We start from the raw sequence: 16,139 nt of genomic DNA on the forward strand, positions 1-16,139 counted from the left end.
AAACATAGGGGCTATCCCTAGTTTCTGCTGGACACAAAATAAAATTGGCAACGCTAGCAAAATGTAAACACAAATGAACACTCCGGATGAACCTATCGTCAATTGACATTTCGACGAGTTTTGATTCGAGCCAATAATATGGGCCCATGAAGAATCGGTGAACTTTAAAGTCAATTGTCTTTTTTAATGCAAGTGTCTAGGGTGACCATATCCGACGAGTAAAAAACCAGGACAGTCGAAAGGGGACTGCCTCCCCCGTTACTTCTCAATCGACTGTGCCTTCTCCGTAGATATATGGCGGTTTAAAATTTCTGGGGTATGGTAGGCCAGCAAGTCTTCATTAGAATTCAATCTCTGGGCACTTTTTCGGATTAACACGCTCCCAGTTCTTGCTACGCCACATTCAGTGAAGGTTTCATGCTATTTTTGGAAAAGAGGCAGTCCTGAATTGAGCGCATGAGATGAAATATTTTGAGATCGTCTGTACTGGACAGGCGAGGAATTTTCAGCACTAAATAAACGTCATTGAAGTAAAGCAGAAATATCAACGGTCTCAAGTAGCTTCCATCCGCTATCCCTAAAAATAAGCGACAATATCCATCTCTCGACTGGATAGCTAGTACCAAAACTGCTGCAAATCTACCGTTTATTCCAAATTTCAAATTTTTTCGATAGTTATATGTCAATAAGGGAGTAAGTTGGTGTAAATCAAACCAGTTTGAGCACGACATTCCATATTCCCTGTTATGTAGGATGCTAAACTCGGTAGGTTAATAGCTGTTAAGTGTCCAGCTATATTAATCGTAAATTAGATACTCTTGCATTGATCCTGAAGTGGCTCCATAATCACCAGCACGAGAGAGCGCTCAATAATGTTATTCCACGAGAGGCACAAATCCCCGACTATGTACGGGGAACGTGCGATTTGAGCCAATATATTCTGATTCCTGCCAAATTTAATTGATTATGGCCAAATTTCATGGGCCAAATTTCATGGATTTATTAGACTGCCAAATTTCATTGCAAACGGACTACACCTCATTCATATCCAACATACATACAAACATTCTTACACTTTTCAATTTTTATGTATGAAAAGGAAGCTGAAAAGAGAAATAACGAGGCTCTTTTGAAGGATTAATAAATACATCAGATACTATAATTGGGAGATTAAAGTGTATTAAGCTTTGTTTGTCGTATTGTAGTCGGTCGTAACTGCGAGCTGGACAAGAGTGAATACAGCGTAGACGCAATATAGATACATATTTTAGGCTTTCAGGAGAAAAACCAGGACAAATCATGTATTTGTCTCAACTTCCCAGGACACCAGGACAGACAGTGAAACACCAGGACGTATGGTCACCCTACAAGTGTCACGCGTTTACCCTTCATCAGTTACTGCCTGTCATCGGCCTGTTTTTCTTTGCGATTACTAGATCCAAGTTCGAAAGGACTGATTCCATGGCCAACTAGTCTCTTGTAAATCAGTTCATCAGCCATCTCGTTCTCTGGTACTACCATGTGCCCTAGAACACACTGTAAAAACGCTGTTTGTTTTCCAAAAATATTTGCCTACTGCCATCGAACAGCTTCGAACTTAAGCTACAGAAACCGAGAGCAATTGTTCCCGCTTAGAACGTCTAAAAGTGATCGTTTCGCCTTTCTGGTCACTTCTATGCAGACACGTTATGGAGTATATGCGCTGATAAACCCCGTGAACATCATACAAAAGCATTTATGTTGCTTCAGGTTAGAAACAAAAAACCTGTGGTTGGTTTCGAGGAATCGGAACGATGTTTAGCCTCAACTTTGGCCTTGAAAGGAACCTGACGGCCGTTAGGATGAGGAAGTAGAAAGAGCAACTTCCTCTTGCTTTAATTCTAACTACAGTCATATTACTCACACAAGCGGCTATGGGAAAGGAGGAAGACGCCTTCTTGATAAACGCGTTGAGAGTGGTGCAGAATTTGGTAAATCATACAAAGAAATTGTTACTCAAGGTAGCCACAAAGAACTCCTCGTCTCTGTATTATTCATCAATGATGAATACAATGTACTAAATAGCTGCCAGTGGTTTCACAGTATACACCATCAACTTTGTCCAATATTTTAGGCACCATTCAGGCGTCGTTCGTAACACGAGAAAATGTCAACCGTACGCAAAAAGACAAAACTAATCACGGAATTTAAGATTACAACTGTTTCAATACCCTTCGCACAACTCAATTGAATCGAGAAACATATCACAGCAGGCGACCAGCTTCACATGTTGTACTTTGAATCTGTCGACCAAACGGCGCCTACTGTGATTGACAATACAATAAATACTTATCTATCTCACGAATGTGCCTCTTTGTTCAACTTCCTCACGTGTCAATTCTTTGATTACTACAGTTTCGTCGAATTCAAAACAAAGAATCACCATTTGATTAGATTTCTCAAACGCAGTTAGTCTATGTCGTTAAAAATCATAACTGAATTATCTCATGTCTTAAATATCAACAAAAGTAGTACTCTGTCGGTATTACCATCTAGAAACGTGAAGTGAAACAAATATTTCTCTGTACAATTGAACTACCTGATAGTTCACCATAACGAATTGACAGCGTAAGTTGTTTTTGTCCCTTACTACCAGTGTTGGTAAATACAGATTCGATGTTTTTCATTGAAACCTCTCACTTAAAACCCCCATTCAAAGTATACCAATCAATCAAAGCAACCCGCGCCTTGTCTCAGGAAGTTTCGACGTGGCAATCTTCGTTTTATCTTAACCTAAAACAAAAACAAGATAATACATATAAATAGTACATGGCGAATATTCCTCCCAATTATCGAACAAATGCGAGAAGTGACATGTGATGTGATAGCTACTTACTGTAATTCACCCAGCGTGTATAAAAAATGTTGACACAGGATCGCAGCTCAATCAGTCTCCGTCGGTATTGCAACAAATTCAAATACTTGTCGAACAAGAAGGCAATAAATTAAGCACGCTAATCGAAATCCAACCCGCGTCCCATCGAAGTCACGTGCACCGGTATACTCACTCCCGGACTCTTCAGGAGTATCTTCAAGCGAATGCCAGCTCGCTTATCAATGACAAATGTAATCCCGGTACAAGCGAACAGTTTAATTATGATGGATTACAGAGGCGGCCAAGAACTGCGTCAATAAAAATCAAAGGCCCAATACAGGCTTAAGTCCAATACCTATTTGGCACCCGAACTAAACCAGAGACATATCGATTTCAAACCGAACGGAGCCCCGCGCTGAAGAAAGTTCCACCCTTCGAGTACGGGTTGTACTGGATGATTGATTATGTTCAACGGTATCGTTGTTGTCCTACCGGTGCTAGTATTTCTTGGGGTGGCGCTAGCTGGCGATTCCTGGCGTTATCCTACCCCGGGACCGGATGGAAGTATCGGAGAGCCGGAAAATTGGGGCGGAAACTGCGACTTTGGCCGCAGGCAATCCCCGATCGATATCACCTACAAGGCTGCCGTCAAAGGAACCTATCCGGAATTGATCTTCCAAAACTATGACAAACCATTAGTGAACGCTTCGCTAGTAAACACCGGCCACACAAGTGAGTTAACGAATAGTTGAAAGTTAAAGTTAACCGTTTCGTATTCCAGTTCAAATCAACCTAGCCGACACATCGACGAGCATCTACGGAGGAGGTCTACGCAGCAAATACATTCTCGAGCAGCTACACTTTCACTGGAATTCGGAGCATACGATAGACGGCACACGCTACGCTCTTGAACTGCACCTAGTCCATCATCACTCAAAGTTCGCATCGATCGCCGAAGCTGCCACCACGAAAGCAGGAATCGCTGTTTTTGCCGTACTCTTCCACGTGAATGAACACTCCAATTCAGCTCTCGGTACAATTTTAAACTCAACCGAGCCAGTAAAATCTAAAATTGACGAGCAAATTTCGATAAGCGACGAATTCAGTCTAGACGAGCTGCTACCCAGGAACCATACGTTTTACTTCCGCTACGAAGGATCCCTAACGACACCGGTATGCGCCGAATCGGTCGTGTGGACGGTGTTTCCCGAATCGCTACCTCTTTCGCTTGCCCAACTCGAAGACTTCAAGACCGTCCACGATCTGGACGATAAGGAGCTGGTGTTGAACTACCGACCCGTGCAACCGCTGAACGCCCGCGTGCTGGTACTAGTTTCAGATACGGATACGGCCGTTGATAGTGGAACGTCACGGCTGACAGCTGCTGTGGTCCTACCCGTAGTAACGGTAATCGGTGCTGCTCTGATCATTGTGATAGCCCGATTCGGGTGGTAGTTAGAGTATAGATTTGATTTCTTCAAAGTAGATTTAGGTAGCGTAAATAGTTCCTCCGTCATCCTGGCATCGTCTGCAGTCTGCAAGCACACCCCAATAAGCACCGATGGTTTGACGCAATCTCGGAGGTAATTGTAATAAAACAAAACAATAAATGAGCAATTACCAGATTGGAGTGTTGCGGCACGACAGTATTATTTTCGAATGGTCAGAAAGGTCCATAAAATTGTTAACACAGTCGTTGGATTTAGCTTGAAGCTTTCAATTTGTATTCGATTAAAGCTAGTTTTTAAGCGTTTTTTAGTTTAGAACAATCTTGGTACTAGTTAGATAACAAATGTAAACTAGCACCAAGATTGCCACTAGCTGGACGCAAAATTGAGACATCACACTGAACAAACTAGTTTAGTTCACGCAAGATTTAGCGTGTAGACTTGTCCAGCTGCGTTGGTGTTGTACCATTTTGACGTTTGAATTTATAAGTAGCGGTTTGGCCACTACTCGGGTTCTTATTAGCCCGGCAGACCCTTTTATCAGGGTGGTCTTTACAATAATTTCGGATTTTCGTATGTAAACAAACAAAAAGGGAAAAACAAACTAAATTTTACCGTGTTTATTGTCCTCCAACCAACTCTCTCCACTGCTGCTGGTGATGACCTGCTACTGCAGGGCGCAAAAGGCAGGCAGTTTCCTCCGACCTGTCGGGACTACAACGGCCGGGTTCTCCCGATTTTCTTTGGCTGCTATTGCAGCGGGTCCTTTTCGATCAACTAGGGAGGTGAGCAAAGCTCTTTTGTCGGAGCCTCCCTAGCGACTAATCGCCGGATCCACTCAGTCCCCGCGAATGACCCAGGTAGATACAGCAGTAAACTACCTCAGGTGGATCCGCTGACCTACCTGCTTCGACCTCCTTTGCGATTAACTGTGGAGGAGATGCTCGTTCGGCTGATCGTCCACAGTGAGGGTGGCATGGTATCACCGGGTCCTTTGTAGTTAGCCAGGGGAATTGTGCCAGAATTGGAGCAATTAACCATCGCACACGCGCACTAAACTTTTCGAAACGGTGGCGGGATTCTGTCCCGAGAAAAAGCAAGAATGTACTGATCGTCTGATCACTACCGTGGTTCGTCGCTTTCTATCATTTTTACGATGGCTGCCTTCCTCAAGACCAAAACGAAATCACCAACCGCATGGCCGCATAGCTGTCATTGCCGATGCGCTGCATAATCAGCACCCATTTCACAGCAAGAGGAGAGCGGTAACCTAACTAAATCCTATGTTACGTGTACACAAATGTCTAACAAAATTTTCTACACCTATATGCACGCACATAACCGTTCACAAACGCGAAAATGCACCAAAATTTACATCTAAATGTGAACGGTACAGAGCAGCGGTGACCATAATGTTGTGTAAACAAATACATACACTCTACGGAGTGTATACACAAAAAAGGATATATTTCCACCCAGTGCAAAATTGTTACCCAGTCGGATCATAAATTGGGAGGCAAACAAAGTGCTTTTGGGCTTAAGGGTAGTATAAAAATGTGAGATTTCAGTGTGCGTATTTTAAACGTCAGATATCTTAATCTACTTGTTGCTTTAATTTTTATTTATAAATTCGAATATGTATTTCGAGCTATTCAGAGCCTCAGTTCGACTGGGATGATACTTGCTATTGCCAATCATCTGTTCGTTATGTTTCGTTAGAAAATCTGCGAACAGTTGCTCAGCCACAGTAAACAAAGAGCTTGTACTGGCTGTCATATAACTGGGGTAAGGAAAGTAATTCTAAGTAGCACAGCGTACTTTGCTTATTGGTATCTAACAGTATGTAATGAATGGGATGTAGTGGTATGCAACGTTATGTAATGTATTTACCGGTATTTTTATATCTTCCGAAGAACATTTTTCCAGATTTGATACGAGTGCAAAGATCTTTTATGAATAAAATGAAACTTTACGGCCCTAGGTGACTTCCTTCCGATTCTAACGAAAGTACATCGACTACACAGATAAAATCACAACCATCCAGTTAACCACGGAGGAAATCCTGGTCTTAGCAGTTTCAGAAAAGCAATGTTATGAGGTACTTTATCGAACGCTTTAGAGAAGTAATAATATATTTCGTCGGCTTGTTGACGTTTCTCAACAGGGGGACTACATCATCAAATTTGAAGTGATAGAACGTTGCTTTACAAATCCGCTGCTGCGAGAAGCAGAAGCGTATCTCATTGTAAACAAATTTTTCGAGGACTTTAACCAAATTGATCAAAAGACCGATCCCTCTGTAATTTTCAACATTATAGATGTCTCCAGCCCTATGAATTGGAATTATAGCCGCTTCTTTCCATGCACTCAGGAAGATGTTTTCAGTGATTGAGCGACTGACTTTATCATGTTTGACTGCTGTTTATCTAATAAGAGTTGCTTAGGAAATGGTTAATAGAAATTCATACAAATCCAGCCCATATTAAAACCTCAACAGCATGATAGCCACCATTGCCGGCCGTCCCCATCTCCATCGTTTCTGGGAAAGCTAAAGGATAAGGTAGACCTGAAGTGTTGATGCTTCACCTGCTTAAGGGTAGGGCGACGATTCATCAAACTTCTGGGTGGTTTGGATGGGTTATAAGGTCTAGGATTCGCTCCAAGCAAGCGATTCGACCTGTAAAACATAGTTTATTATGTAGTTGTTCGGTTATTTTTCTAGTACATGAAAATGAAAAGATCTTGTATAGTTTTTGAGCTTTTTCAAAAACTCTGGGTAGCCGACTACTGAGAGTATCCTATTTGCTGTAAACAAAGGCAATTTGAGCTCCAAACAACCGCCCGTGGGAGTATTGCCTAGAAAAGCTAATCTTCGCTGCGTAATTGACCGGATCACTATTTATTGCAAGAGTATTTAAACAGATTTCGTTATTTCTTTTTTACAATATTTTTATTGGGTTGAAAACCACCGACTGATTACAGTAATGCAAACAAATTTTTACGGTAGTGTTTTCACGCCTAAATTCGTCCGTACCCTCTCATTCTGCTACTATCGGCAGAAGGCTAATAGCACCCCGTCGCCGCCGGTCCAAGGACTAAATTTCATCAATAGGCATAGACTTGCGAGGAGGCATGAGATAGGAAACTTATGAGAACTAATATTATCTCGCCGTTTAATGCCCCGTGTTAAAATGTTCATTTTGGGAGAATTTTAATGCTCAGTCTTCTATTAAACGTCTATTTTATTTATTATATTATTCGTTTATTTGACTCGGTTCAATGCGGTAGCTAAGCGGTGCCGTATGTCTTTTATATATTTCCATGATGTAATCAATAAAAATAATGATACTAGTTTTAATGGTTATCTGTCAGATCTCGATAGTCATTCATTTCAATCTGGTACACTTCCGTATCATCGTCGTTGTTGCTGCCTTTATGTTCGCAAACACATAAGTGTTTCTTGCGGGTCACGAGTGTGAACTACCTCACTCTTGGCGCTGGCTGTTGATTTTGAGGTACTTGATGCAGCTTTTGACGTTGTCATTATTACCTTAACAGCTACCACAAATTTGGAAATTGTTCGTGGTTCAGGTAATGGTATTGGAGATTGTGGATGAGCGAAGAATTCTCGGTGTGAGGGAACTATAGCATTATATTTTGTATTGTAGAGCCAGGTAGCAGGAAATCGGTCGGTCCACCTACATTCTCACCACAAAGCCTTCATTTGAAATACCGGGAAGTAGGTCCTAGACGTGTCCTTTGTAAAGAATTCATCATATTCCTATCTCTTCTCGTTTCTTTGTAATTTCATTACACAACATTTCCTGTAATCGACTTGCAAGTGTTTAAAAGACTCTAATCTAAAAAATATGCTTCATATCGTTATTTCCAAGTCTTCATTGGAAAGCTGAGAAAATTTTCTTTCGATTTATGTACAAATATCCCTTAGTTAAGTGTACTGAATGGCTTTTGATAGTAAAATAACTCAAAATTGGCGCTTTTTAGAGAGTTTTGTAATTATTCTTATTATTATTCAACTAAATTTTTCCTTAAAATTGTTCATTTGGTGTCCCTTAACATTCTCTATAACTTGTTGTTTGACACTTTATCCCTATCGCTTTTCATTTCGCTGCAATTTAATAGTTAAGACAGCATGACCTCACCACAATTGAAGTGGGTTCGATATCGTTGTTTTTGCATATGAAGCGAGGTAATAAAAATGATTTTTCTTCGAAACTAAAAGAGATAATTGAATGGAGTCAAATTGTAGAACTTGGTGAGATGCATTATTTCGATGATAATAATGGTGATGTTTATTATTTCTAGAAAAAAATTTCAATAGGACGTAAGTAACATTGAGAGTCTCTCTTTGTTTACTTTCTCTTTCGTTTATTACGACGTCATTACAACACTTTGTACTAATTTTCCAGTACATATCGAAATCCGACGGTTTTTACTACAATATTATGCAAAGAGTAGAGTAGTAAATGTTGAAATGGCCGAGTAATGAAGAGAAGAGAAAGACCTCAAGGAGAATCTCTCATTGTTACTTACGTCCTATTGAAAATTTTCTCTAGATTTACTTTTTTAAGTAAATTAACGAAAATGGTCAAAATAAAAAAAACTTTAAACTAATTTACTTCAAAAAGAATACTAAAAACACTTAACTGAAAGGTATTAATACATATTTCTCTGCAAAAATTTTCTAGCTTTCGAATAAAAATAAGAAAAGGTACAATAAGTGCCATAGTTTTAAAATAAGAGCTAGTATTAGTGGAAATGAGATAAAAATATCAAAGTTCAATAACTCAAACACATGAAAACAAGAAAAGATAAGTGTATCATGTCAAAGAATAAATTATGCTGCTCTTAAAGACAAACAATCTCTATTATTAACATGGTGATGTTAACTATAAAGATTTTCGCAAAATGAACAAAAAATCGATCGAAATTGTTAAATTTTAAGTAAATTACTGTGAAAAGGTTACTTTACCTCATTGGCTGAAACATTTTAGGACATCATTCAATGGGATTTTTTTTCACCTATTCAATGGATCTAAAAGATTTGAAATACAAAGTGTACTTTTTGAGTTAGAGCTATTTTAAGACAACTAAGTGTTTAACTCATAAAGTTCAATAACTTAGTAACGGTTGAAATTTGATGGTATGTGTAGAACGATTTTTTTCTCCAAATAAGACAGTCAATCATCCCTCGAGAGGTTCTTAACCATGAACCAAACACCCTGTATGAGAATTTTGATTATAGTTGCCTGGTCTCACCTGGACCAATTTTTTCAATATCAGCACTGAATACCTGATAGAACTCTGGCCTCTGTAAACCTAACCTCCATTTTCACTTTCAGCAAATGATTCATATCAGGAATGTTCAGTCTTATGCCGGAAGTCAGTAACCTCCATATTTGGCCGTAACATCACTTCTTGCTTCTGAAACTCACTCATCTCGACCGATTAACATGGTATGAATAAAAGCAGCAGTTTCTTTTGTTCTCCCGACAAGAGACACTATATGAAACGATGCTGTTTTTGTCGTTCGCTTTGCACTGACTCGGGCAGAAGCAGAAAGCACACTGAGTATGGTGACCTTTGTCTTTGATGGTTCGAAATAGCAATCTTCATCAACATTTTCTTATTAATTTGCTAAAAAAAGCGAGATATAAATTTGTCAGGAATCTCTGAAAAACATGTTTTTTTTCTTTACTCCATTTTTGAAAATGCTTACAACGAACTTCTTTTTCTTGCGGGACACGGTTAGTGTCCGACTGTGATAAGACGAATTCGAAGCGCAAATTCCATAACTGATTAAGTGACATTATTTGACACACACAGACATTTTGCGATCTTGACGAACTGAATCGAATAGTATTTGACACACGGCCCTCGGTTGGAAATCGGATCGGATTTTTTCGATATTTTGATTTCCCGCGAAATGGCACACTTTTTGATAAAAAAAGGCTGAAAATATGACACAAACTTGCTTATTGAAAAGAAATTACATAATGAAAATATAATTTTGGATTGAAAAGTCAGCAAATGAAAATGCTGAAAACTCAGCAATTTAATTTGAACCATTTGACAGATTCTTTGAATTCTGAAAATTTAGCAATTGAGTTGTCAAAATGACAGCACAGAGACCGAATTTTCGGTAATCTGGGCTGGATTACCGAAAAGTCGATTATTGTGCTGTCAATTTAACAATTAAGTTGGAGAATTTGCAGAAAAAAGAATCTGTCACATCGTTGAAACCATTTGCTGAATTTTCATCCCAAAATGTATTATATTATATTATTCGATTGTATAAGAAGTAAAACAAATCGGGTGGTTCATAAAATTTGGAAGTCATATGGTCGCATTAAAAAAACGAGTCAATACTGTATTCACAAATCTTCCAGCGATACAGAGTTCACCAAATATTCCCGGAGCCGTATAGCAAAATATAGGGTCCGGATTTCACCCAGAGACTCCGGTTTTCGAAGGCGATCTCTGGGCCTCCGGGTTTTACACCAATTTCTCCGGGCCTGGTGAAACAACGGATAATTTTTACTTTTAAAGTACTGGATTTCTGACGAGTTCTTCCCGTGTTCTCGCTGACTGCTCCTGTAGCATCTGTTTTCCAAAAGGGGAGAGCTGTGGTGGCGAATATCCGGATTCTTTGCACTCCGCTAAGAATTGCGGAAAACACCATAGTGTGCTTCCTACGCTGGTTTGGAGGTGAGCAATGCTCCTTTGACTCATCCTCCACAGCGAGAGTGGCTGGTGCTTTTGGATTCTTCACGGTTAGCTGCGGCAGCTAAATTTTACACTTATCTAAACCGACTAAATTGTTCGAAACGCGAACAATCTACAGCTGTGAACGATACAGACAAGAAGGGCACATTATACTTTAACAAAATAAAGCACTCAACGGTCAAGATGAGTCAATTTGGTAATTTTCTAACCAGTGCTAAATTGATAACCTGACGAGTTACAAAGGGATTCAAATAAACTTATTTTTGTTCAATTCAGTAGGTAATAAAAATCGTTTAAAATACTCTGAAATGTCAAGCGATTGCGTTGATTCAAATTTCTGTTAGGATTCAGCGTTTACTCATACTTCTCTTAAAATCTCCGGGTGAAAGCCTTACCAGAGGTGGTAACCCTAAGAACATCACATTTCACACAACAAACGTTAGGTGTTTCGCTAACCCGAAACAGAACAAGCATATAAACAAAAAGCTGAATATGTTTCCTTAGCAACCATCAACCTATAGTTAATTACACAAGCCAAGGGACACACTTCCACTGTTCAACCAGACCCAACCCGATTGTTACATCGATACTCGCCTATCGAGCAAAACAAATTTTCAAATTTTTCCCAGTAAAGCCACTGTTAAAATGCCCGGTAAAGGCAAAAAGAAAGCGACTGGAAAAGGGGGCAAAGATCCCGCTGATAAGAGCTCTGGAGCTAGTGGCGGTGGTGGTGAGGACGATGAAGCCGACGAAGAAGAAGCGGAAGTGAAACCGAAGAAAGGCAGGGGAAAGAAAGGTAAAGGAAAAGGAGGAAAATCTTCCAAGTTCCAGGGTGATCTGTTCAGCGAGGCCGCCATGGAAAATGCGTACTACGTGTGTCACAACATTCAGGTACGGGTTGCTGGCGATAAAGTGATTTTCCGCTCTATAACGAAGTTCCATTTGCAGGACGTGTTAAAGTCGCGTGGCTTTGCCTGGCCAGATGGTCAGAAAAAGAAAAAGAAGGGCAAAAAGTAAAGAAATTAACTGTTCGAAAATGCGTTCGGACAGTTTTCTTCGCTGTGATGCCTACTACTTAGCCTACCTGAAGGCGTTTAGTTGTTGATGTGTCGAGTGAGTGATGTTGAGTACGATCAAGGTCGCAGCGTGGTTTGTGGAATAGAAAACGATTTGTATAGAAAACAGTGTAAAGCAAAATAGGCAATAAACGTGATATAGAGCTATGAGCTGTCTGTAATGTGTTGATACGTGATGCGAGTTCGGAATAGTTTGGGAAGCAACACATTAAATCACAAAAAACAACCTTTCTCGGAGATGATTTTTCAATTAGTTTAATTGAAAGCGATCTAACTTCAAAAATCTGCTAATTGAAAATTGATTCATTGTTTGGTTGCGTTGCAATAATACCGAAATATTTAGGCACCTCATTCGATTGAGACCGACGATACAATGTTGTAGGTTTTGATTGTTCTTATCCCTATCAATTATAACAGCAATTCCAAAGGTACTACCTTGGTTCCCACAGGATGTGTGACCATACAATCGATCACAACCGGCGGCTCTCACCGTAAGCCGAGAAACTTCTCTAAAATACTACACGCATCCCACACTTAAAGAATAACAAAAACTTACGCGCAAATCGAGAGAAAATCTTTAAAAACGGCACGATCGCGACGCCGTCGTCGCACTCAGTTTCTCACTGTTGCATCGTGAAGATCACCATCGTCGTCGTCGTCGTTGTCATTGGATTGTTCGAGTCTCACCACCCCCATCATCTTCCACCGGACAACTTCCTTCCAGGTAAAGTGCAAACCAAGAAGAGTGAAGCAAAAATTAAGTACCACGCACCTGAAGTTATTCAGTTCAATTACCGATCAGTGGCCGCGATCGATACGATTTCGTGAAGTGATCCAAGTAGGCAGGCGGGTAATTAAATGTTAATTGACTGCTCCCCGAAAAGGACATGTCTCTATGGTTGACAAATAATATGGACTAATTGTGGGAATCTGTAATTTCGATTAGATTAGATGATCTTATGTTGCATTATTCATCTGCTCTAGAAAGATCTCGTTCTACCTAGAGGGTGGTCAGAGTCGGCGTATTAAAAATAGATGGAAAAGTTTTGACGCAAGCGACCGAATACCACTTCGTGGTGGTTTCCTCACGCGTGGGAGAAAATTTTGGAAAGATTTATCATTCTATTTATGCCTGGAGAATGCATACCGTGGCTGGTTATTTTTAGATAATCCCGTTACAATCCTCATTACAATTATTGTCGCATAAATGATCGTACTTCTGATCCACTTCAAACAGGCTGCAGAGTGGTGTTAAAATGGGCAAAACACCCGCTATTGGAATCGATCTTGGAACGACCTACAGCTGTGTCGGAGTCTGGCAGCATGGTAAGGTGGAAATTATTGCCAACGATCAGGGCAATCGGACCACTCCTTCGTACGTCGCCTTCAACGACACCGAGCGGCTGATCGGCGATGCCGCCAAGAATCAGGTGAGTCACCCCCAAACTAGGAGTTGCCAGCTAAGCTGGAACAAATTTGCAATTCATGAATTTGCCGCATGCTTATCGCTCTAATCGAATCGGACAGAAGCAATTCGTAAATCGTTAACACTGAATATGTTTAATTCGCTATCCCCCCGTTGAGAGACGGTTACCGATTTGGGATCGAGCCATGATCTTGCGCATGTACAAAAGTAGCTTTGACAACTTGTTTATAGCTGGACGCACAGCTTTTTCACATGGAAATCAATTGTCTCACCTTAAAAGGCCTACTGCGGCTACAAGCGCGGTAAGCCGCACGACAGGCGAAAAGAAACATGTGTTCCCAAATCAAGTTAATCGAACAAACAAATTCTCGCCAATCCATGGTCTACTTTGTTTCCAGCATCCTTGAAGTGTATGTCATGCTATATAAAACAGCATGTTCGCTTGTCACGTGTCAACTGGCACCCTCAATAAAACCGGACATCTACGCTATAAATATTTTCCCAATTTTCCACTTTTCTCGTCACAACACATTTCGCACGCATTCTCCCGCTCAAGTTCCTAAAAATAACGTATTTTTCTTACCACCCTGCAGGTGGCAATGAATCCGAAAAACACGGTGTTTGATGCCAAACGGCTGATCGGTCGTCGCTACGATGATTCGAAAATCCAGGATGACATGAAGCACTGGCCATTTACGGTGGTCAATGACTGCGGCAAGCCGAAGATCCAGGTCGAATTCAAGGGCGAAACGAAACGGTTCGCCCCGGAGGAGGTTAGTTCGATGGTTCTGACCAAGATGCGTGAGGTTGCCGAAGTCTATCTGGGTGGAAAGGTGACCGATGCGGTTATTACCGTTCCAGCCTACTTCAACGACTCGCAACGGCAGGCTACCAAGGATGCCGGAGCGATCGCCGGTTTGAATGTGATGAGAATAATCAACGAACCGACGGCTGCTGCTTTGGCATACGGGTTGGATAAGAATTTGAAGGTTGATTGATTCTTTTTTCGTTTATCCGCAATTGTAATAAAATTTGATTAATTTCAGGGCGAAAAGAACGTACTGATCTTCGATCTCGGAGGTGGAACCTTCGACGTATCGATTCTTACTATAGACGAAGGATCACTGTTCGAGGTGAAATCAACCGCTGGCGATACTCACCTAGGTGGGGAGGACTTTGACAACCGTCTGGTCAACCACTTTGCGGAGGAGTTCAAGCGTAAGCACAAGAAGGATATGAGTGGAAATATTCGTGCCCTGCGCAGACTTCGTACCGCCTGCGAACGTGCAAAGCGAACTTTGTCGTCCAGCACTGAGGCTTCGTTGGAGATTGATGCCCTACATGAGGGTATCGACTACTATTCGAAGATCACGCGAGCTCGCTTCGAAGAACTGTGCATGGATTTGTTCCGCTCGACTCTTGCTCCGGTTGAGCGGGCTCTTGGAGATGCAAAGCTCGATAAAGCATCCATCCATGATGTTGTTCTGGTTGGCGGTTCTATTCGAATCCCAAAAATTCAAAAGATGCTGCAGGACTTCTTCTGTGGTAAAGCATTGAACTTATCGATCAATCCGGACGAGGCGGTCGCCTACGGAGCAGCGGTACAAGCAGCAATTCTCAGCGGTGACGGAAGCTCCCAGATTCAGGACGTTCTGCTTGTCGATGTAACTCCGCTTTCGCTTGGTATCGAAACAGCCGGCGGAGTTATGACCAAGATTATCGAACGTAACTCTAGGATCCCGTGTAAGCAGCAGCAGACTTTTACGACCTACAGCGATAATCAGAACGCGGTTTCGATCCAGGTGTTTGAAGGAGAGCGCGCTATGACGAAGGATAATAATCTGTTAGGAACGTTTAATCTGACCGGAATTCCACCGGCCCCACGAGGTGTCCCGAAGATCGAGGTGACTTTCGATCTGAACGCCGATGGAATTTTGAACGTTTCGGCAAAGGATAACAGTACCGGAAAATCGGAAAAGATCACTATCAAAAATGATAAGGGACGCCTATCGAAGGCGGATATCGATCGGATGCTTTCCGAGGCGGAGAAGTATCACGAGGAAGATGAGCGTCAGAAGGAGAAGGTTACCGCACGGAACCAGCTCGAGGGGTACATTTTTAACTGTAAGCAGGCAGTGGAAGATGCACCGGCCGGGAAGCTTACGGACGCCGACAAGCAGACCGTTAAGGACAAGTGTAGCACGGAAATGGCCTGGCTGGATGCGAACACACTGGCCGAGAAGGACGAATTTGAGCATCATCTGAAGGAATGCCAGCGGGTTTGTGGCCCAATCATGGCCAAGATGCATCAGGCCGGGGGTAGCGGAGAAGGAGGCACTACCGGGGGCAAAGGACCGACCGTAGAGGAGGTGGACTAAAGAGCACATAATCCGACATAACCTAAATATTTTTTAAAATTATATGTGACATAGCTACTAACAAATTTGTTGCCGCTTTTGGTTCGAACTTGCTTTTTATTTATGCATTTATAATGGGATATTATTGCGGAATAAACGGGCTGACCAGCGATCGCGTGTTTGATTTATTCTAAGCGAATGTATGCGTACCGAGGCTGAACTTCATCCCTG

The 16,139-nt window shown here is 41.4% G+C and overlaps 3 protein-coding genes across 3 annotated transcripts; all 3 read left to right on the plus strand.

Moving 5' to 3' along the window:
- Positions 1–2,940: 2,940 nt before the first annotated feature.
- Positions 2,941–4,485, plus strand: LOC131676497 (putative carbonic anhydrase 3). The gene is made up of 2 exons (XM_058955563.1): positions 2,941–3,586; positions 3,636–4,485. The coding sequence occupies exons 1-2, from the start codon at positions 3,319–3,321 to the stop codon at positions 4,307–4,309; spliced, it is 942 nt and encodes a 313-aa protein (XP_058811546.1). The 5' UTR covers positions 2,941–3,318; the 3' UTR covers positions 4,310–4,485.
- Positions 4,486–11,614: 7,129 nt separating this feature from the next.
- Positions 11,615–12,236, plus strand: LOC131691690 (small lysine-rich protein 1). The gene is made up of 2 exons (XM_058978271.1): positions 11,615–11,940; positions 11,998–12,236. The coding sequence occupies exons 1-2, from the start codon at positions 11,695–11,697 to the stop codon at positions 12,064–12,066; spliced, it is 315 nt and encodes a 104-aa protein (XP_058834254.1). The 5' UTR covers positions 11,615–11,694; the 3' UTR covers positions 12,067–12,236.
- A 459-nt stretch (positions 12,237–12,695) lies between these two features.
- On the plus strand, positions 12,696–16,073 carry LOC131691665 (heat shock 70 kDa protein cognate 2). Its single transcript, XM_058978238.1, has 4 exons — positions 12,696–12,849; positions 13,363–13,555; positions 14,145–14,540; positions 14,598–16,073. The coding sequence occupies exons 2-4, from the start codon at positions 13,382–13,384 to the stop codon at positions 15,927–15,929; spliced, it is 1,902 nt and encodes a 633-aa protein (XP_058834221.1). The 5' UTR covers positions 12,696–12,849; positions 13,363–13,381; the 3' UTR covers positions 15,930–16,073.
- Positions 16,074–16,139: the final 66 nt, after the last annotated feature.

Source organism: Topomyia yanbarensis, chromosome 1 (assembly GCF_030247195.1).
Source record: "Topomyia yanbarensis strain Yona2022 chromosome 1, ASM3024719v1, whole genome shotgun sequence".
Lineage (NCBI taxonomy): Eukaryota > Metazoa > Arthropoda > Insecta > Diptera > Culicidae > Topomyia > Topomyia yanbarensis.

What these genes read in the sequence shown, in the direction of transcription:
- LOC131676497 (XM_058955563.1), top strand. Translation starts at nt 3,319, where the DNA reads ATGTTCAACGGTATCGTTGTTGTCCTACCGGTGCTAGTATTTCTTGGG. An exon ending in AGTAAACACCGGCCACACAA is followed by an intron (nt 3,587 to 3,635) that starts GTGAGTTAACGA and finishes TTCGTATTCCAG; the next exon opens with TTCAAATCAACCTAGCCGAC.
- LOC131691690 (XM_058978271.1), top strand. Translation starts at nt 11,695, where the DNA reads ATGCCCGGTAAAGGCAAAAAGAAAGCGACTGGAAAAGGGGGCAAAGAT. An exon ending in ACGTGTGTCACAACATTCAG is followed by an intron (nt 11,941 to 11,997) that starts GTACGGGTTGCT and finishes TTCCATTTGCAG; the next exon opens with GACGTGTTAAAGTCGCGTGG.
- LOC131691665 (XM_058978238.1), top strand. Translation starts at nt 13,382, where the DNA reads ATGGGCAAAACACCCGCTATTGGAATCGATCTTGGAACGACCTACAGC. An exon ending in GCGATGCCGCCAAGAATCAG is followed by an intron (nt 13,556 to 14,144) that starts GTGAGTCACCCC and finishes ACCACCCTGCAG; the next exon opens with GTGGCAATGAATCCGAAAAA. An exon ending in GGTTGGATAAGAATTTGAAG is followed by an intron (nt 14,541 to 14,597) that starts GTTGATTGATTC and finishes GATTAATTTCAG; the next exon opens with GGCGAAAAGAACGTACTGAT.